Source organism: Ailuropoda melanoleuca, chromosome 14, assembly GCF_002007445.2.
Source record: "Ailuropoda melanoleuca isolate Jingjing chromosome 14, ASM200744v2, whole genome shotgun sequence".
In the NCBI taxonomy this organism is placed as follows: domain Eukaryota; kingdom Metazoa; phylum Chordata; class Mammalia; order Carnivora; family Ursidae; genus Ailuropoda; species Ailuropoda melanoleuca.
This window is the reverse complement of record NC_048231.1, coordinates 46,721,956-46,742,485: the sequence shown is the minus strand read 5'-3', so window position 1 is coordinate 46,742,485 and position 20,530 is coordinate 46,721,956. Positions and strand designations below refer to the sequence as shown.

Below are 20,530 nucleotides of genomic sequence, written 5' to 3'. Positions count from 1 at the left end.
ACCAAATCTACAAGTGGGGGCGGACCTCCCTCACCCTTTGCAAGCCTCCTGTCATAAGATGGTTCTCTATGGGTCTCTCATTTTCTGCATGTCTTACAAGCAAGGCCCTGGCTTCTCTTTGCTCTGGATTATCTTCTCAAGAACATTTGTATAGTGAACAGCCCTTCTCCAGAGCAAAGGGCAGTGTGCTTACACCATTGGTGGATAGAGTGTCTTCCTCTGGAACAAAGGGGTAGGCAGGCTTACCATCTATTATCACGTATTCAGAGTCCCTATGCTCAGAATGCCTTCTGAATTGCAACCCCTTGAGTGAGCTGGTGTCACCTGGCTCGGTCATATTGGGGCTGCAACAAAATGTAGGTGCTGAGGCTATTTCTTTAGTCATGAGTAATAACATGGCTTTTGCCAGTCTCCATGAGACTCGCACAGCCTCCCTTGTTCGCTTGGAAGTAGGGTGAAATCTCAGACCCTTTCCAGGTGTGGACACTCTCTAGTGCTGGATTAAGGGCAAACTCCACCCCACCCCGACCTCCACTGCCCACCCAGGCCTCCTGCCTATTCTGTCAAGGCCTTTGAGTCTCGAGCACTTCAAGCGGATCGAACCAATTACCAGTGAATCTAGGAATGTAGAGATTTCATTTCCAATTTCATGATATGCTGTCTGCTCTATCGGAGACCACGGAAAATTTGGGACTTTGCCTACACCCAGGAATCTGCAGTTACTGGGTAGTTCAAAGTTCTACAGAAGGTGTTTTAGTGCCACCTACAGGCTGCTAATGAGGAGCTCTAGATGGCCGAGTGGCCTACTTCTGCGGTCTAGCCGCAGTGGGACGGAGGGACTTAGGCAAAGCAGGGATGAATTTCACAAATATAGCTCAGCGTGAAAGATGTTAGATAGAAAAAGTATATATATATATATATATGTATAGTATATGTATATAGTACCATTTACAGAAAGTACAAAACCAGGTGAAACTAAGTGTGTCCGAGTTTTTCGGAGAAACAGAACCTATAGAATATATATATTACTTAAATTCCTTCCATCTCCTTTATACAAAATAGTGATATTTAATAATTTATATAAATTAATTCCCTATATATGCAGGGAGATAAGCGGGAGAATGCCAATATTTATATTTAGGGATTTATTGTCAGGGATTGGCCCAGGGGGCTGGCCACTCTGAAATCTGTAGGTCAGTCTGGCAGGCCGGAGACTCAGCAGGATTTCTGTGTTACAGTCTTGAGGCAGATTTTCTTCTTTTCCCCTGTGAACCTCAGTCTTTGCTGTAAGCCCTTCTACTGAATAGATGAAGCCCATCTACATCGTCAAGGATGATCTTTACTGAATGTTAAGTGATTATAGATGTTAATCACCTTTACAAAATACCTTCACAGCAACATCTAGACTAGTGTTTGACCTTACAACTAGGCACTATAGTCTAGCCAAACTGACACATAAAATTAACCATTGCATTGTCAACTTGGTACCTATACATATTTCCTTAAACCATAATTAATTTCCAAATAAAGACAATAACAAGGTCATAATTTTGTCTAGCATGACTGTCCTGCATGCAACCAATCCCTTCCCCAGGAGAAGAGGCCAAGTCCTTGAGTGATGTTTACTTCTCTCCTTAAATATCATGATATAAAAGTATAAATACTATAACGTAAAGTTAACACATCTTATGTTACATAAAAGGGAAAAAGAGGGGAAGAAGACAAAGGTATTTTGTGCACGTGCACGCATGTGTGCGCACACACACACACATTTGTAACCAAATAAGAAATATATATTTCTTATATATATATGTATATATATATACATAATCACATCCCCATTTCTGCAATCGATCACGTGATCATAGCTGTTATTTATAACTATATTCTTCCACTGCTCATTCTATATTTCCTTTGCCTTTAGCAAGCATCTTAGCTAGACATGATTCTTTGCCTGGGGGTGACCCAAACCTTCATTCTTGCTCTGCCTGAACTGGGTTGTTGTTTTCCGTTGATTTTAATTCTAGGACATGATAATACTAAGAGACACCCTAAGGGATCTCCAGTATTCCAGGCATACTCCTCCCTACCTCCACTGTAGACTAGCAGCGCAATTTCTCCTTAGTAGTCATGACCAATCACCCCAGTCAGCACAGTACCCCTTCTTTGTCTGCTGACTCAGAGACATGAGGAGCCCACAGTGGCCAGCCAATAGTCTTAACTTTTAGTTCAAAAGAATCATTTTTGTCTCTGAGTGGAAGCACTCCTTCCTTTGAAAGTAAGATTTCTTGACCAGCAAAAAGTAAAAATTTTGCCAGTGGGTCACTAGGGGCAATGGCGAGTGGTGTCCCTCTCATTCCCACCCCTTTGTTCCTGGTTATGGGAAAAAAGGCACCAAGTAATGGATACTGACTCAGAGCAATAGAGCCTCCTAGAGCACATTGCTCCAGGCTTGCCAGCTATTGCTGCCTAGCTCACTGCCTAGTCGCTGGCTGTCATTGAGTCTTCAAAGGCCATTCCACCATTCTACCATGACTGCTTCTTCTGGATGTTGGAGGACACAGTAAGACCAGTTAGTCCCATGAGCATAGGCCTATTGACACCACCCTTCATTTGCCATTGAGTGAAGTCCTTGATCAGAATCAATGCTGTGTGAAATGTCATTATGATGAATGACATTCTGTAAGTTCACAGATGGTAGTTTTGGCAGAAGCACTGCATATAAGGAAGGCAAATCCCTACCCAGAGTGTCTCTTCCAGTAAGAATAAAACACTGAATCTTCCATGATGAAAGTGGTCCATTGTAATCAACTTGTCACTAGGTAGTTGGCTGATCACCCAGGGGAATGATGCCAAATTAGGGACTCATTGTTGGTCTCTGCTACTGGCAGGTTGTGCATTCAGCAGTGGCTATAGCCAGGTCAACCTTGGTGAGTGGCAACCCATGTTAATGAACCTCTGCATAATCTCTATCCCTTCCACCTTAGCAATATTCACGAGCCCACTGGGCAATGACAGTGTGGCTGGGACAAGAGGCTGACTGGTGTCCACAGAACATGTCATCCTATCCACTTGAATATTAAAATCCTCCTCTGCTGAGGTCACCATTTGGTGACATACGACACAAATATCTTCATGATTTTTTTTCTCATTCAGAGAGGTCTATCCATACATTCCTTCCCCACGTTTCCTTGTTACCAATTTTCCAAACATGTTCCTTCCACATTCCTGACCATCAAGCCACAGATCACGAATTGGTATACAATTGCATTTCTGGCCATTTCTCTTTCCAAGCAAAATGAACAACCAGATGTAGTGCTGGAAGTTCTGGACAATGGGAGGATTTCCCTTCACCACTGTCCTTTGGGGACATCCCAGAAAGGGGCAGGAATTCTGCAGCAGTCCACTTTAGGCTGGTGCCTGCCTATTGGACAGAACCTCTGTATACGTTTTCTCTTCAACTGGTTATATGCCACTCTCCATGAGTCCATAGGTGGTGGTTGCAACAAAGAAGGTAATGAATGTAGCAAGAGTGGGAGCCAAGGGCTCCACTCAAAAATAGCAGCTTTTTGGGTCACTCAGTAAATGGGTAGAGTAGCATAGCCAAATGAAAGATATACTGCCTCCAAAGTCCTAAAAGGCCCATTACACATTGTATCTCTTTTTTGGTTATAGGAGGAGACAGATACAATTTATCCTTCATCTTATAAGGGATGACTACACATGTCCCACATCACTGGACCCCTAGAAATTTCACTAAAGTGGAAGTCCCCTGAAATTTGTCAGATATATTTCCTATCCTCTGGCACAAAATGTCTTAGACTATTAAAGTCGAGAGTAGTTGCTACTTCTCGTTCACTAGGTCCAACCAGCATAATGTCGTCCATGTAATGGACAAGTGTGGTATCTTATGGAAGAGAAAGGCAATCAAGATTCCTGTGAACTCACTTTTTAAGGTAAACCTGTCTCCAACATCAGGAATCCTTTCTATATAAACTCCGGCAAGACAGTTAAAATACACACCGTGCGTGTAGGAAATGTGGTTTGCTTAGGAAAATCTCAAAAGAAGGTTTTGGTTGCCTTTACTGCATTTTAGTTGTTGTTATAGCCAAGAACTATAGATTATAATAAAGTTACTTTATTTAAAAAATCCTTGTGAACTAGGAGTGCCTGGCTGGCTCAGTCAGGAGAGCATGCAACTCTTAATCTCGGGGTCATGAGTTCAAGCCCTATGTTGGGTGTAGAGATTACTTTAAGAAAAATAAAAGATCCCTGTGAACTAAAATATGACATAAGGCTGGAGAGCTGATACACCCCCGAGGTAGGACAGTGCAGGTGTCCTGCTAGCCTTGCCAGGTGAAAGCAAACTGCTTCTAGTGGTCTCTATTGACAGGCATAGAGAAAAAGCATTTGTCAGATCAATAGCTTCATGCCAGGTATCAGGGGATGCATGAATTTGCTCAAGCAATGAAGCCACATCTGGTATTGTAGCTGCAACTGGAACTACCAGCACACTGGGGGTTGGCGCTTCAACAGATGAATTTTAGGGACTTGATGTGACTGTGTTTGGAGATTGGGCCTATAGGGAGGTAATTAAAGTGTAAATAGGGTCATAAGGTTGGGACCTAATCTAACATGACTGGGATCCTAATGAGAAGAGGATGAGACACCAGACATCTCTCTTTGTTTGAATGCACATAAAGGAAAGACCAGGTGAGGACACGGTGAGAAGGTATATTTCTCAAAGTCAGGAAGACAGCTCTTACCAGATATTCAGTTTTCTTGCGCCTCAATCTGAGACTTCTAACCTCCAGGCAGAACTGTGAGAGAATAAAATTTCTGTTGTTTAAGCCACCCAGTCTGGGATATTCTATTGTGGGTGTCTAAGCAGACTTATACAATAGTGAAAATGCATTACTGACCTTGCTGCTGAAGGCAAATTTTTTCTGGTGGAAATCTTTTTAATAAGTATTGAGGATAAAAGCAATTGCTTGATTGATAGCTGCAACTAGGTACCAGTGATGTGTTAATTTCTCAAGCAATGAAACAACATCTGTAGCAGCAACTTCAAATGCACTGACTGCCTGGGTAAATTTATGATAATCCACAGTCATTCTCCAGGATCCATTTGTTTTCTGAGCAGGTCAAATAGATGAGCCGAATGGGGATGTGATGGGAATCACTACCTTGCATTCTTCAAGTCCTTGATGGTGGCACTAGTCTCTGCAATCCCAGGAATACAGGATTGCTTTTGGTGTACTGTTGTCCTAGGTAGAGGCAGTTCTGTGGCTCCCACTAGTGGCTTCCACTTGCACTCCCTCTACTGGTCAGAACACCCATGTGAAGATTCTGCCAACTGCTGAGTATGTCTGTCCCAATTACGCATTCCAGAACTGGGGGAATAACCACAGAAAGGGCTTGGGGACTCACTGTGAGATGAACCTCAGCCTAAAACTCCTCTGCTCACCCAATCGCCATAAACCCCTACTCTGACTGGTGGATCACAGTGATGTTTTAGGTCTCCTGGGATTAGTGTCAGTTCAGAGCTAGTGTTTAGTAATTCCTGAAAAGCCTAAGTACGTCCTTTGCCCCAGTACATAATCACTATGGTAAAAGGCCGTAGGTCCCGAGGGAAGGCTGAGAGGAAGATTAATAGTACATATGTTTGGCAATGCAGTACAGTCCTTCCTCAAGGGGATCTGGCCTCCCTTTTAGTCAAAGATTTTTGGGTCTGTGAAGTGGGTCAAGTCAGGAATTGATTGAAAGGCTGTGACTCTTGGTTTTATGATATGAGTTAGGCTTTTGTGCACTTGACCTAGAACTCTTCCACTTTTACAGAACAAGAAGAATTTGATAGACTGGCTATCTATTTTCTTTCAGGGACACCATGATCTACTACCCAATGCCATAGGTCTCTGCCTATAAGACTATCCGGATTGCTGGTTTGAATCTGACAGTTAGTCCTACTTTGTCTTTGGCAATTATCCTGATATCCTGGGATTCAATTATTCCCATTGCATTTAGGGATCTCAGTTTAGAAGCAGTAGTTCCCAACTGTTATTTCTTTTTTCTTTCTCTCTCTCTCTCTCTTTTTTTAAAGATTTTATTTATCTATTTGACAGAGAGAGACAGCAAGAGAGGGAATACAAGCAAGAGGAGTGTAAGAGGGAGAAGTAGGCTTCCTCACCTTAATGGCTGAGCCACCCAGGTGCCTTTCTTTCTTTCTTTCTTTCTTTCTTTCTTTCTTTCTTTCTTTCTTTCTTTCTTTCTTTCTTCTTTCTTTTTTCCTTTCTTTTCTTTCTCTCTCTTTCTCCTTCCTTCCTTTCTCCTTTCTTTCTTTTTCTTTCTTTCTTTCTTTCTTTTTCTTTCTTTCTTTCTTTCTTTCTTTCTCTTTCTTTCTTTCTTTCTTTCTTTCTTTCTTTCTTTCTTTCTTTCTTTCTTTCTTCTTTCTTTCTTCCTTCCTTCCTTCCTTCTTTTTTTAGTTTTTATTTAAATTCCAGTTAGTTAACGTGCATTGTAATATTGGTTTCAGGTGTACAACAGAGTGATTCAACACTTCCATACAGCACCTGGTGCTCATCACAAGTGCCCTCCTTACTCCCCATCACCTGTTTCACCCGCCCACCCCCCCCACCTCTCCTCTGGTAATCATTGGTTTGTTCTCTATAGTTAAGAGTCTCTTTCTTGGTTTACCTTTCTTTTTTTTGCCCCTATGATCATTTGTTTGGTTTCTTAAATTCCACATATGAATGAAATCATATGGTATTTTTCCTCTGACTGACTTATTTTGCTTAGCATAATATTTTCTAACTTCATTCACATCATTACAAAATGCAAGATTTCATTCTATTTGATGGCTGAGTAATATTCCATATATATTGTAATATTCCATATATATATGGAATATATATACACACCACATCTTCTTTATCTGTTCATCAGATATGGACATTTGGACTCTTTCCATAATTTGGCTATTGTTGATTAGGCTGCTATAAACATTGGGGTGCCTGTACCCATTCAAATCTGTATTTTTGTATTCTTTGGGTAAATACCTAGTAGTGTGATTGCTGAGTGGTAGGTTACTTCTATTTTTAACTTTTTGAGGAACCTCCATACTTTTTCCAGAGTGGTTGCACCAGTTTGCATTCCCACTAACAGTGTAAGAGGGTTCCCATTTCTCTGCATCCTAGCCAACACCTCCCAACTGTTATTTCTTATTTCTTTTTTTTTTTTTTTAAGATTTTATTTATTTATTTGACAGAGAGAGAGATCGCATAAGCAGGGGGAGCAGCAGGCAGAGGGAGAGGGAGAAGCAGGCTCTCCACAGAGCAGGGAGCCTGATGTGGGGCTCAATCCCAGGACCCTGGGATCATGACCTGAGCGGAAGGCAGACGCTTAACCCACTGAGCCACCTGGGTGCCCCAGAAGGGTTGTTTCTACCAGCAAAGAAGACACATAATTTAGGGCTCCATGTCCCTAGCTTCATCAGGGTCTATCCATATTTCTCCATTCCAATTTTCAGGGTCTCGTTTTTTCCAATTCATGACCTTGCAGCAGTTCCCTGTGTGGCTGGGATTAAATTTGTGTTGTTATTGAACCACTTGCAGGATGAGGCTCTGCATTTGGTTTTCAGAAATCTCAGCTCTGTGGTGATGTCACCAGCCAGACCCCAACACCTCATCTTTACATTTGCTCATACTCACTAACCTTGTCTTACATTTTTCCTTAAGCTCTTCTTTCTGGCTTACCTCTTAACTCAGGCTAATGAAACCTGAAACCACCCCTCAGGTGATGCCCTGACAAGACCTCCAGCTGGCCCAGACCACCCAGACCCCTGACTCCCACCTGTGAGGGTGGACAATGCAGTGACCCCTTGAATGATGGGCAATTGCCTTTACCTCATTCTCATACTAAAATCTCCACCCAAGGAGGAGCCTCAGCCGCATTTACATGACATACAATGTATGTATAGGCATGTTTCTTTAAGGTGCATGTATGACCTTATGTAGGCCTTTACATACAATGACAAGGCTTCCCTGTCTAGACATTCATCCTAACCCTAAGCAGAAGGAATTACCCATTCACCCTCTCTTGGGGAGTCATGGTTTTGGAAGCTATTTCCTGTGATCTCCTTATTTGCTTCAAATAAAGTTTACTTTGTGTGACAACTCCACCTGGTGTATCTGTGACTCACCAAGGAGGGAACTCAAGTTGGTTTGATTACAGTGACCAGACAGAGAAAGGGTTCTTTCAGGGCAGACATAGAAACTTCCCAGGTAGTTATGTGGGGGTTGAGCTGGGAATTTGAAGCCCTGAGCTCATCCTTTTCTTTCCCTATTTTTCTGGCACAGATAAGAGCAAACAGTCAATCTCATTATACTCATTCATTTAACAAAAAAATTCTAAGGTATCAAATATATGGTAAACCTCAGAACTTTGTTTCACATACGGATTTGAGTAGGAGTATTCAATGTTGATATTTCAGGCATCTGTTTTGCGACATCATGCCATGGACTATCAATGCCCCTTTCCCCCTGGGAATGGAGCCATCATTGCCTTTAAATCTATTCAGATTAGAGAACCAATTCAGAAAATTCATCCTTAAAATTCTCTTTCTTTAGAACCACTCTTGGTATTAAGATCTGTATCAGTTAGAGTTTTCCAGATATATGTTTTCTACTGATTCTGATCTCTATATATTTTAGGGAATTGGCTTATGTGACTGTGGGGGCTGGCAAGTCTGAAATTCGTAGAACAGGCAGGAAAACTGGAAACTCAGAAGGGGTTTCTGTGTTACAGTCTCAAGGCTGAAGTCGTTATTTTCCCCTGGGAAACTTCTGTCTTTGCTCATAAGCCTTTCAACTGAATGGATGAAGCACATTCACATTATTGATGGTAAACTTTTCTACTTTAAGCCAAGTGATCACAGATGTTAATCACATCTACAAAATACCTCCACAGCAACATCTAGACTAGTGTTTGAACAAACAACTGGGCACCATAGCTTACCAAGTTGACACATAAAATAAACCATCACACTAACTTCTGCTGCTGAAAATGAGGATAGTGGTTACCCTTGGGGTAGGGGTATAATGACCAGAAGGGAGCATAAGCAGGGCTTCTGGGGTGCTGGTCATGTACTATTTCTTGATCCAAAGATGACTGCATGGATGTGTTCAGTTTGGAAAATTCAGCAAGCTGTACGCTTATGATTATGTGTACATTTTGGAATGTATATTTTACTTCATTAAAAAGTAAAATGTTTAGAAAAAAAGAAGTAAGACAAAACAATAGAAACAAGAAAAAAGCATTGCATCAATTATGGAGTTTTTTTAATTATATGAGAGATTACCAGATGTAACTCTATATTGATACATTTAAATATTTCAGTGAAATGATTGATTTTTAAAGGAAAATAATGATCAATATTGACTTGGAAAGGTGGGAAATCTAAAGAGACCAATACATTTTTAAAAATTTAAAGGTAATTAAAATCAACCACTCCTTCACGACTAAAGGCATCAGGCCTATATAATTTTGTACATGTCATCTGCAAAATACTTGTAGAATAGTAGCTCCTATGTTAAACTAGCCCAGATCAGAAAAAGGTGAAAGCTTCCTGACTTATTTTTGGTTAATATAATTCAGAAGCCATAAAAGGACAAGAATAGCATGCATGTGTGCATGTAAAGTACACACAAACTATCTGCTCATATTCCTTATAAATACAGAGGCAAAAATCCTAAATAAAATATTAATGAATTACCAGCCATGTATTAGAACAATAATGGTTCAGCATTAGGGAATTTATTAATGTACTGATAAAAAACAGGTGATAAAATAAAACACTAATTCCTTTTTTTAAAAAAATTATTTATTTTTTGAGAGACAGAGAATGCATGAGAGCAAGAGAGCGAGCACAAGCAGGCAGAGGAGCTGAGGGAGAGGGAGAAGCAGGGTCCCTCCCCAGGACCCTGGGATCACGACCTGAGCTGAAGGCAGATGCTTAACCAACTGAGCCACCCAGGCACCCCATGAATAAATCTTTAAAAAAATAAACATATAAAATGTAATAGCTTTCTTATAAACAATATATAAAAAAAGAGTTCTCCTCCCCAAAAAGAGCCTGTTCACAATAGTATAAGAAACTGTTAAAAGATTTAATAAGCCTAATGAGAAACATGTACAATTATATGAAGAAAAACTTTAGAACTATAATGCAGCACATATAATTAAACTTACATGAACTTTCTTTGGTGATCTTCACATGTTAGTACATTAGCAGAAGAATGGTCAAATAAACCACAATTCATCCATAGTTTGGAAGGCATAGGTTACAAGACTGAAAGAATGAACTTGGGCCATGTTGAAAGATCTCTAAGACATATTGGATATTTTTTAAAAAGCAAAAAATGGTATAGAATTTGTTAACTTATTTTCAAAAACCCAAACAAGCTTTCTGATACTAGGTACGCATATATGTTTTATGTTCTGTAAAGCCATTGAATATGTGTGAAGGGGTAACACAGTAACAATCATATTCTTTGGGCAGGAAGATTAGATTGTGGGGTAAAAGGAACTTTAACTTTCTACTCTATATAAACTTATTTTTTTAAATATTTTATTTATTTATTTGAGAGAGAGAGAGCACACGCAGGGTGAGGGGCAGAGGGAGAAGCAGCTCCCTGCTGAGCAGAGTGCCCTAGGCTCCATCCCAAGACTCTGGGATCATGACCTGAGCTGAAGGCAGATGCTTAACCGACTGAGCCACCCAGGTGCCCCTATATAAACTTTATTTTCAAACATTTCTTTCTTTCTTTCTTTCTTTCTTTCTTTCTTTCTTTCTTTCTTTCTTTCTTTCTTTCTTCCTTCTCTCTCTTTCTTTCTTCTTTCTTTCTTTCTTTCTTTCTTTCTTTCTTTCTTTCTTTCTTTCTTTCTTTTCTTTCTTTCTCTCTCTCTTTCTTTCTTTCCTTCCTTCCTTCCTTCCATCCAAGATTTTACTTATTTATTTGAAAGAGAGAGAGAGAGACAGAGAGGGTGGGCAGGGGGAGGGGCAGAGGGAGAGAGAGTAGACTCCCTGCCAAGCAGGGAGCCCAATGCAGGTCCGATCTCAGCACCCTGAGATCATGCCCTGGGCTGAAGGCAGATGCTTAACCGACTGAACCACCCAGGCGGCCCTCAAATATTTCTTATAATAAATAGTCTTATAATAATTATGTAAGAATTGGCAAAGAGAATGAGAAGATAAGCCACAGAATGGGAGAAAATATTTGCAAAAGACACATCTGCTAAAGGATGATTATCCAAAATATACAAAGAACTCTAAAAACTTGGAAATAAAACAAAAACCTGGTAAAACAAACAAACAACCCCCCCCCAAAAAAAAACAGGAGGCAAAAGACTTGGACACCTCATCAAAGAAGATATACAGACAGCAATAAGCATATGAAAAGATGTTCCATATCATATGCCATCAGGGAAATAGAAATTAAAACAATAATGAGATACCACTACACACCTATTAAAATGATGAAAACACAACATTTTGTGTTTTGTGTTTGTGTTGAGCAATAGGAACTCTCATTCATTGCTGGTGGGAATGCAAAATAGTATATATAGCCAGTTTGGAACACAGTTTGGTGGTATCTTGCAAAACTAAACATACTCTCACCATAGGGTAAGAGTCCTTGGTGTATATCCAAAGAATTGAAAATTTATGTCCACATAGAACCTACATGTGGGTATTTATAGCAGCTTTATTCATCATTGCCAAATCTTAGAAACAAACAAGATGTCCTTTAATAGGTGAATGGATTCATAAACTATGGTACATCCAGACAATGGAATATTATTTAGAGCTTCAACTATACTTCAAAAAAAAATAAAAAAGTCAGCTATACGTTCTAAAAAAATTTTATTCAGTGCTAAAAAAAATGGGCTATCAAGTCCTGAAAAGACACAGAGGAAACTTAAATGTACATTACTAAGTGAAAAAAGCTGATTGGAAAAGGCTATATACTGTATGATTCCAACTTTGTGACATTCTGGAAAAGAAAAAATTTGGTGACAGCTGAACGATTAGTGGTTGTCAAGGGTTGGGCGGGGAGGAATAGGCAGAGCACAGAGAATTTGTAAGACAGTGAAACTATTCAGTATGATACTACAATGCTGGGTGTATGTCACCATGCATTTGTCAAAACCCATAGAAAATACAATACCCAGAGTGAACCCCAAGGTAAACTATATAGACTCTGAGTGATAGTGATGATGAGTCAGCATATTTTATCAATTATAACAACTGTACTACTGTGTTGTTAGCAATTGACAGTGGGGGAGGCTGTGTGTGGGGTAGAGGAGGCTTGTGTATGAGAGCTCTATGTATTTTCTGCTCAATTTTACTGTAAACCTAAAACTGCTCTAATAAATAAAGTCTTAAAAAAAAAAATCCCCTGTACTTCACCAATTCAACCCTCCACCTGGATAATCTCTGGTAAATATTGATCTGTTTACTCTCTCTGAGTTTTAAATGTTTTTTAATTTGAAAATATATATATTTTTAAAGATTTTATTTGAGAGAGAAAGAGACAGAGACAGAGAGCATGAGCAGGGAGGAGAGGGAGAAGTAGGTTCCCTGCTGAGCAGGGAGCCCGACGTGGGGCTCGATCCCAGGACCCTGGGATTATGACCTGAGCTGAGGGCAGACACTTAACTGACTAAGCCACCTAGACACCAATTTATTATTTTTAAAATTAAAAAAATTTAATTAACAAATAATGTATTATTTGTTTTAGGGGTACAGGTCTGTGATTCATCAGTCTTATATGATACCCAGTTCTCATTACAGCACATACCCTCCCCAATGTCCATCACTTAGGTACCCCATCCCTTCACCCCCCTCCCCTCCAGCAACCCTCAATTTGTTTCCTAAGATTAAGAGTCTCTTATGGCTTATCTCCCTCTCTGGTTTTATCTTCTTTTATTTTTTCCTCTCTTCCCCTATGATCTTCTGCCTTGTTTCTTAAATTCCACATTATCAGTGAGACCATGTAATTATTATTCTCTCATTGACTTATTTCACTTAGCATAATATCCTCTAGTTCCATCTACATCGTTGCAAATGGCAAGATTTCATTTTTTGATGGCTGTGTAATATTCCATTGTATATATATACCACATCTTCTTTATCCATTTATCTGGTGATGGACATCTGGGCTCTTTCCATAGCTTGGCTATTGTGGATATTGCTGCTATAAACATTGGGGTGCACAGGCACCCCTAATTTACAGAATATTTTTAAAAGTTGTGGAGTTTTTAGGAGCACTTGGCTGGCTCAGTCAGAAGAGCATATGACTCTTCATCTCGGGGTTATGAGTTTGAGCCCCACATTGGGTGTAGAGATTACTTAAATAAATAAAACTTTAAACAAGTTTTAGAGCTTTTCTAAATTGATCAGATTTTTATAGATAGTGAGTACTGTTTCTGGAAACGAGTGTCTTTGATTTTAAAGCAGTTACAGTTGTTATTAGTAATCATACCTGCAACTCACAGATTTGGGGCCTGTTAAAGTATCAATGACATCTTCCTTCTTTTTTTTTTAAGAGAGGGCACGTGGTAGGGGAAGAAGGGCAGAGAGAGAGAACCTCAAGCAGGCTCCACCAGAGCGGAGCCCAACGTGGGGCTCAACCTCACAATCCTGAGATCATGATCTGAGCCGAAATCAAGAGTAGAACACTTAACCGACTGAGCCACCCAGGCGCCCCAATATCTTACCATTTTTAGTTTAAAAAAAAAAAGGCAAGTAAAAAAAATTCCAGAAAGGCTGAGTCATTTCTCCACCTCCCTCTGCAGGTTTCTGTGCAATCCATCAGGGGACAGCTGGGACTAATGATTTCAAAAACTTTCTAGCCTGCTAATCCCACCATGCCCCATATTCTTGTCATTTCTCATTTCTGGCCATAATCCAAAATATAAACCCTTTCTGCAGGCTTATTTTTGAATTTTTTTTTCTATTTTCATTCCTCCAACCTAATATTCCACCATTTCCCATCCTAATTTTACCACTATGCCCTCTAGAATGCCTGATAAACAAACTACCCTAAATCGCTAAACTCTCTGCAGAATAGAGGCATGCCCCTCTCTTCAAAAGTTCATTCTACACCATTTTACTTTTATGCAGATTCTACATCAGTACCTGTTTTTGCTAACAGAAAAAAAAATCTGAAGGGGATTTTTACCTTTATTTATTTATTTATTTATTTTTAAAGATTTTATTTATTTATTCGACAGAGATAGAGACAGCCAGCGAGAAAGGGAACACAAGCAGGGGGAGTGGGAGAGGAAGAAGCAGGCTCATAGCAAAGGAGCCTGATGTGGGGCTCGATCCCATAACGCCGGGATCACGCCCTGGGCCGGAAGGCAGACGCTCAACCGCTGTGCCACCCAGGCCCCGGATTTTTACCTTTAAAGAGGTGAAAAATGAAAACAGCATTCAGTGTTCGTTTTGCAGCTAGCTGTTACAGAAGCAGCAGTAACCCTGAGCATCAGTGGCAATGCAGAGCTTCTTCCCTGGGAACTAACTACACAGTATCTGAACATCAAGCTGCCAGAGCTTTGAACTGTGTGAGCATCTGTGCCTTATGCTGATTTATTTTGTGCATCCATTAACCAGCTGTGCCCTAAGGTGGCATCAGAAAAGCCTAAGAGAATTTATGGGTCTGAGACCTCTTAAAAAGTTTCCATGTAAACTTACGGTAATAGATTCTTCCCTTGCCATTTCATCTTAGGAAAGGTTTTATAGGAATGCTCTACTTTCAGATAGGCAAGGGAAATCTGTATTCCTCCACTTTCCGGGTTTGACAGGATCATTGAAGGCTCTTTTCCACTGGCCTCTTCCCAGGGTTTTCTGTTTTGCTTGTTTGACTTATTTCTTTGTGAACTCTGGCTCCAGACTTCAGTCTTCCAGTTCATTTTGAATCCTGTCATTTTCTTAGGTGACCCGAGTTTCTTTATGAAGAACTTTCTAATTTCTAGTACCTCATTGCCCGTATCTTGGTTCTTGACACCCCCAAACCCGTTCTGTGAACACTTTAAACATTTTGATGACTTTGGAGCCTTACCTTCTCTCTCCTTCACACCAGCTCTTCGACCTCCATTACCCCTCGGTTTTTCCCTCTCAACTCTGTCCCTCCAGTGTTTACATTTCGGCTGAGCCTGGACTCCTTAGGCGTATTTCCACCCTTCCTTGCTTGTTAAGTGGACCGGCAAGGCGCCCTTCCGTCTTCGTTTGCTCTGAGCCTGTGTCTAGGTTGGGGGTTAGACACTGACCAGTACTGACCCAGGGCCCAGGATGGTTTTTCTCACTTTTTCACTTTTCCCAATTACCATACTTTAACAATAAATTCTTTCAATTTCCATTACAGCACAGCAAAGTCCAGTCCGCCAAGAGCGGCGCCTTCCCAGCGTAGGGCTCTTTCAGGAGGCGCAGGCGCAGTCACCCTGCCCGCGGCCTCTCGGGGCATGACGGGTAAAGGGGCGGGGCGCGCGGACCACGCGTCGCTCCCTGTCTGCTGCGGGTCGTGGTGGGTTGTGCTCCCCGCGCCGCCCCGGCCGCCGTCTTCGGTGGCGGGAGGGGCATACGGAGGAGGCGCGGCCTCGGGGAAGCCATGTTTGTGGCGCGCCACATCGCGGCGGACCATAAAGATCTCATCCATGATGTCTCTTTCGACTTCCATGGGCGTCGGATGGCTACCTGCTCCAGCGACCAGAGCGTCAAGGTGTGCGCGGAGCCTTGGGCGGGGCCGGAAGGAGGGGAAGTGAGACCGTGCAAGACTGGCTGTTAGAGCGGAGGGAGCGGCGCTTGGAAAGAGGACAACCCCCCGATTTTGAGGCGCGCTGCTGGGCACGAGGTTTGGAGCCCAAGGCGGGGCGGCGGGTGTGCTCCGCCATCCTTGCCTCAGTATTGTGGGGTCACAGCCGCCCCTCGCCCCGGGGTGGGAGGTGGCACGCTGCCTTGCGCCTGCGCGGAGGGGGGGGCGGGCGTCTTAGCCACGTGCGCGCTCCCGCCACTGGGGGCCTTGGGAGTACGCTTGTTCCAGCGCGCGCGGTCTCGGGTATTTGTGGGCGAGAGCCAGAGAGCCCCTCGATTTAGTGTGCGCGAGGGATTTGTCAGACTGCGCGGGTTTGGGGGTAGTTGTGCTCTTACCACGCTGGTTCAGCCAGGGGACTTTGCCTTGCGACTGATAACGCAGTCAGTTCGTAGCGTGGTCTCAAGTGCTGTGTGCCTTGTCTCCGTCTGGGGAGGTTGTTCTCCTATGTTCAGATAGGAAGCACATCTCTTTCCGCAATGGAAGAAACAAATCCATGTTTCTTTCTGAGAGTTCGTGTAAATGTACACTGCTCTGAGAAGCAGAATTTCTGTGATAAGAGAATGGTCTTTAGGATTTAGGAAATTTACAGATTATCATACACTGAATGATAATAGTCTTGAAGATGAAAGCTGGAATGTGGATTTTTTGTATTTCTCGACGGCTCCAAAATGACTGAAAATCTGAAGGACCGTTTTTACTACTTGTTTTTCACAGACAAGTTTGACACCAGTGAATCCTCAAAGGTTATTAATAACAACTAGCTTTGGGGCTCCTGGGTAGCTCAGTTGGTTGAGCATGGGACTTTTGATTTCAGCCCTGAGCTCAGCGGGGGTCTGCTTCTGTCCTCCCTCTCCCTCAGCCCCTCTCCTCACACACACACTCTCTCTCTCTCAAATACATGCATACATAAATTCCCTTTTGAAAAATAATATCGTCAAATCCATGGAGTAACTATAGCGTTGTAATTAGTAAAAGGTTTAAAATCACTTAAAATTTTTTTTAAGTGTGGCAAACTAACCATCTTTAAGTATATTTTATAAAGTTAAATGGCATTAAGCACAACATTCTCATTGTTGTGCAGCCATCACCACTATTCATCTCTGGAACTTTCTTTTCATCCTAAACTAAAACTCTACACAGTAATTTCTTCCCCACTGCCCCTAGCCCTTGGTCACTTCTAATCCTTTCTTTATAAATTTGACAATGCCAGATATCTCATATGAATGTAACCATACAATATTTGTCCTTTTGTGTTTGGTTTATTACATTTACCATGATGTTTTCAAGGTTCGTATTTGTAACATGTATCGTAATTTCATTAAGATTGAATAATATTGGGATGTCAAGGTGGCTCAGTAGGTTAAGGGTCTGCCTTGAACTCAGATCATGATCCCGGGTCCTGGGATTGAGTTCCCTGTCAGGCTCCTTGCCCATCGGGGAGTCTGCCCCCCCTCTGCCTAGCGCGCCTCCTATGCCTGCCGCTCCCCCTGCTTGTGCCAGTGTGCTCTCTCTTTCTGACAAATAAAATCTTAAAAAAAAAAAAAAAGATTGATGGGCACCTGGGTGGCTCAGTTGTTAAATGTCTGCCTTCGGCTCAGGTCCTCATCCCAGCGGGTTCGAGCCCTACATCGGGCTCCCCGCTCAGCGGGAAGACTGCTGCTTCGTCTCCAGCTCCCCCCTGCTTGTGTTCCCTCTCTCGCTGTCTCTCTCTGTCAAATAAATTAAATCTTAAAAAAAATCTAATATTTTGTTGTATGTGTACACATTTTGTTTATCCATTTATCTGTCCACTTGTCAAATATTGCATTAACGTCTGTTATCTGAATATTGCCAAACATTTTTTCCTTATCCGATTATTATTGAATTTTTTAAAAAGATTATTTATTTATTTATTTATTTATTCGACGGAGATAGAGACAGCCCGCGAGAGAGGGAACACAAGCAGGGGGAGTGGGAGAGGAAGAAGCAGGCTCATAGCGGAGGAGCCTGATGTGGGGCTCCATCCCAGAACGCCGGGATCACGCCCTGAGCCGAAGGCAGATGCTCAACCGCTGTGCCACCCAGGCGCCCCTATTATTGAATCTTTTAATCTATTTTGTAGATTTTGTCTGTCAGAAGTACTGTTGCAATGAAAATCTTCATTACATTAGGTTTTCATGTGTTTTCAATGATTTTCTTAACCTCATTCAAGCAGAGAAACTAGTGAATATTTTAAAAGCTTTTGTGAATAATTGGCAGATTGCCTTTTCCAAGGTTCTACTATTTTACACTGCTAGAGTAGTGATTTGATAGGATCATTATCCATGATAGGCATTATTATTTTTTCTTTAATTTTGTAAATTGTGGTAAAATACACGTAAAATTTACCGTTGTAACCGTGTTTAAGTGTATAGTTCAGTAGTATTAAGAACATTCATATCTTTGTGCAACCATCACCACCATCTGTCTACAGAACTTTTCATTTTGCAGAACTGAAACTCTGTACCCATTCTCTCTATCATCACCCCCTGGCAATCCCCATTCTACTTTCTGTCTCTATGAATTTGACAACTCTAGGTACCTCATATAAGTGGAATCATACAATATTTGTCTGTTTTGTGACTAACTTATTTCACTTAGCATGGTGTCTTTGAAGTTTGCACATGTTGGAAACTGTGTTCTTTCTTTTTAAGGCTGAATGATAAGCAAAATGTAGTTCTTCAAAATTTCTTCCCTCCTTCCCTACCTTTTAAGGCTGAATATGTATTGTAAATACTACATTTTGCTTATCATTTGTCTGTCAGTGGACTTGGGTTGCTTCTACATTTTTGCTGTTGTGGATAATTCTGCTATGAATGTGGGTGTACAAATACCTCTTTGAGACCCTGCTTTCATCTCCTCTGGGTATATACCCAGAAGTGGAATTGCTGGATCATGTGACAATTCTTTTTTCATTTTTTTGAGGAATTTATCATTTCTTCCTTTTTTTTTTTTTTAAAAAATTTTATTTATTTATTTGACAGAGGGAGAGGGCACAAATAGGGAGAGCGTCAGGCAGAGGGAGAGGGAGAAGCAGGCTCCCCATTGAGCAGAGAGCCCCATGCAGAGCTTCATCCCAGGACCCTGGGATCATGACCTGAGCCAAAGGCAGATGTTAGCTGACTGAGCCATCCAGGCGCCCCTATCGCTACATATTTTAAGAGGTTAAAATGTTATTTCATTATTGTTATCTATATTTTTATTCATTTAATTTTTTAAAAAAGATTTTATATATTTATTTGAGAGAGAATTAGAGAGACAGCGCACGCGCGCTCACACGGGGTCAAGGGCAGGGGGAGAAGCAGGCTCCCCGTTGAGCAGGGAACCCGATGCGGGGTTCAATCCCAGGACTCCAGGATCATGACCTGGGCTGAAGGCAGATGCTTAGCCCACTGAGCCACCCAGGTACTCCTGTAATCTGTATTTTTTGCTGATACAGTTAGCATTTTGCTTTTGTTTGTCATATATACAGTTGGTCCTCATTATTAGCACATTCTGTATTTGTGAATTTACCTACTCTCTACAATTTATTCGTAACCCCAAAATCAGTACTCACAGTTATTTGCTGACATGAGCACAGAGTAGCAAAAAATTGAAGTTGCCCTATGTGCATGTTTCCAGCTGAGGTTAAACAGGGTGACACTGCTTGTTTGGTCTCTCATTCTGTAAACAAGTGTCCTTTTCCTTGTCTATTTTGTGCTGCAATTTTCCACATTTTTGTTTATTTGTTGGTGATTTCACTGTTTAAAATTGTCCCTGGGTCTAGTGCTGAAGTGCTGCCTAACGTTGCTAGGTGCAGGGAGGCTGTGATTGCCCTACAGAGAAAATGTATGTGTTAGGAGAGCTTCATTCAGACATGAGTTGCTGTTAGCTGTGATTTCAGTGTTAATGAATCAATAATATACACTAAAAAGGTGTCTTTAAACAGGTACATACATAAAACAAGGTTATGTATTGATTGGTTGACGAATATTTTGTGACCACAGGCTTCTATGAATCTTACCTTGTATTTCTCCTGGGAAGGAGGGGTGGTTCTGTATTTGCTGATGGAGTGTTCCCAGCAACATTGTAGAGCACAGCTACTGCAATTACAAGACTTGACTGCAACTGTAATTGTCTCTGTTACCTATGAGAGCATAGATTCCTTGACCCCTCAGTGCTCAGCCTGGTGCGTGGCACTCCTGAGGTTCTCAATTAGTTTGTGAATGAATGTTTACTTACTGGTGGTTGTTATTTTGTGAATTTATGTTCACTTCTTTTGCCCTAATACTGATGTTAATGTTTTTAGTGTTAGTGTTAATGTCTTCATGTTTGTAGGAATATGTAGGAATAAAATATGTCTTTTATTTTTTTATAGGTCTGGGATAAAAGTGAAAGTGGGGATTGGCATTGTACCGCTAGCTGGAAGGTTAGTATTTTTACCGTGCTTTTAAAAAAAATTCAGATGTTTGTTATTTATTTGGTATCATCAGTGACTTGCTATCATCTTTGAGAAAATCGTAAAATGTATACTTCTTTTCCTAAAGTGTCTTATGTTTTTAACTATTAAAGTCACAAAAATACACTTGAGAAATTTTGAGAGTAGGAAAATGTGCAATTCCATAGCATTCTAATATAACTTTTTAGCATTTCAGTATTTATTA

General features: G+C 41.2%; 1 protein-coding gene across 2 annotated transcripts in view; it reads left to right on the top strand.

Moving 5' to 3' along the window:
* The first annotated feature begins 15,530 nt into the window (after nt 1-15,530).
* Nucleotides 15,531-20,530, top strand: part of SEH1L (SEH1 like nucleoporin) — a 29,130-nt gene continuing 24,130 nt past the window's right edge. The window contains exons 1-2 of one of the 2 annotated variants that reach the window (XM_011229454.3): nt 15,531-15,776; nt 20,245-20,295. In XM_011229454.3, coding sequence (XP_011227756.1) covers nt 15,666-15,776; nt 20,245-20,295 — 162 coding nt within the window. In that variant the 5' untranslated portion in view covers nt 15,531-15,665. The remainder of the gene's footprint in view (nt 15,777-20,244; nt 20,296-20,530) is intronic. The other variant, XM_011229455.3, reaches the window with a different exon arrangement.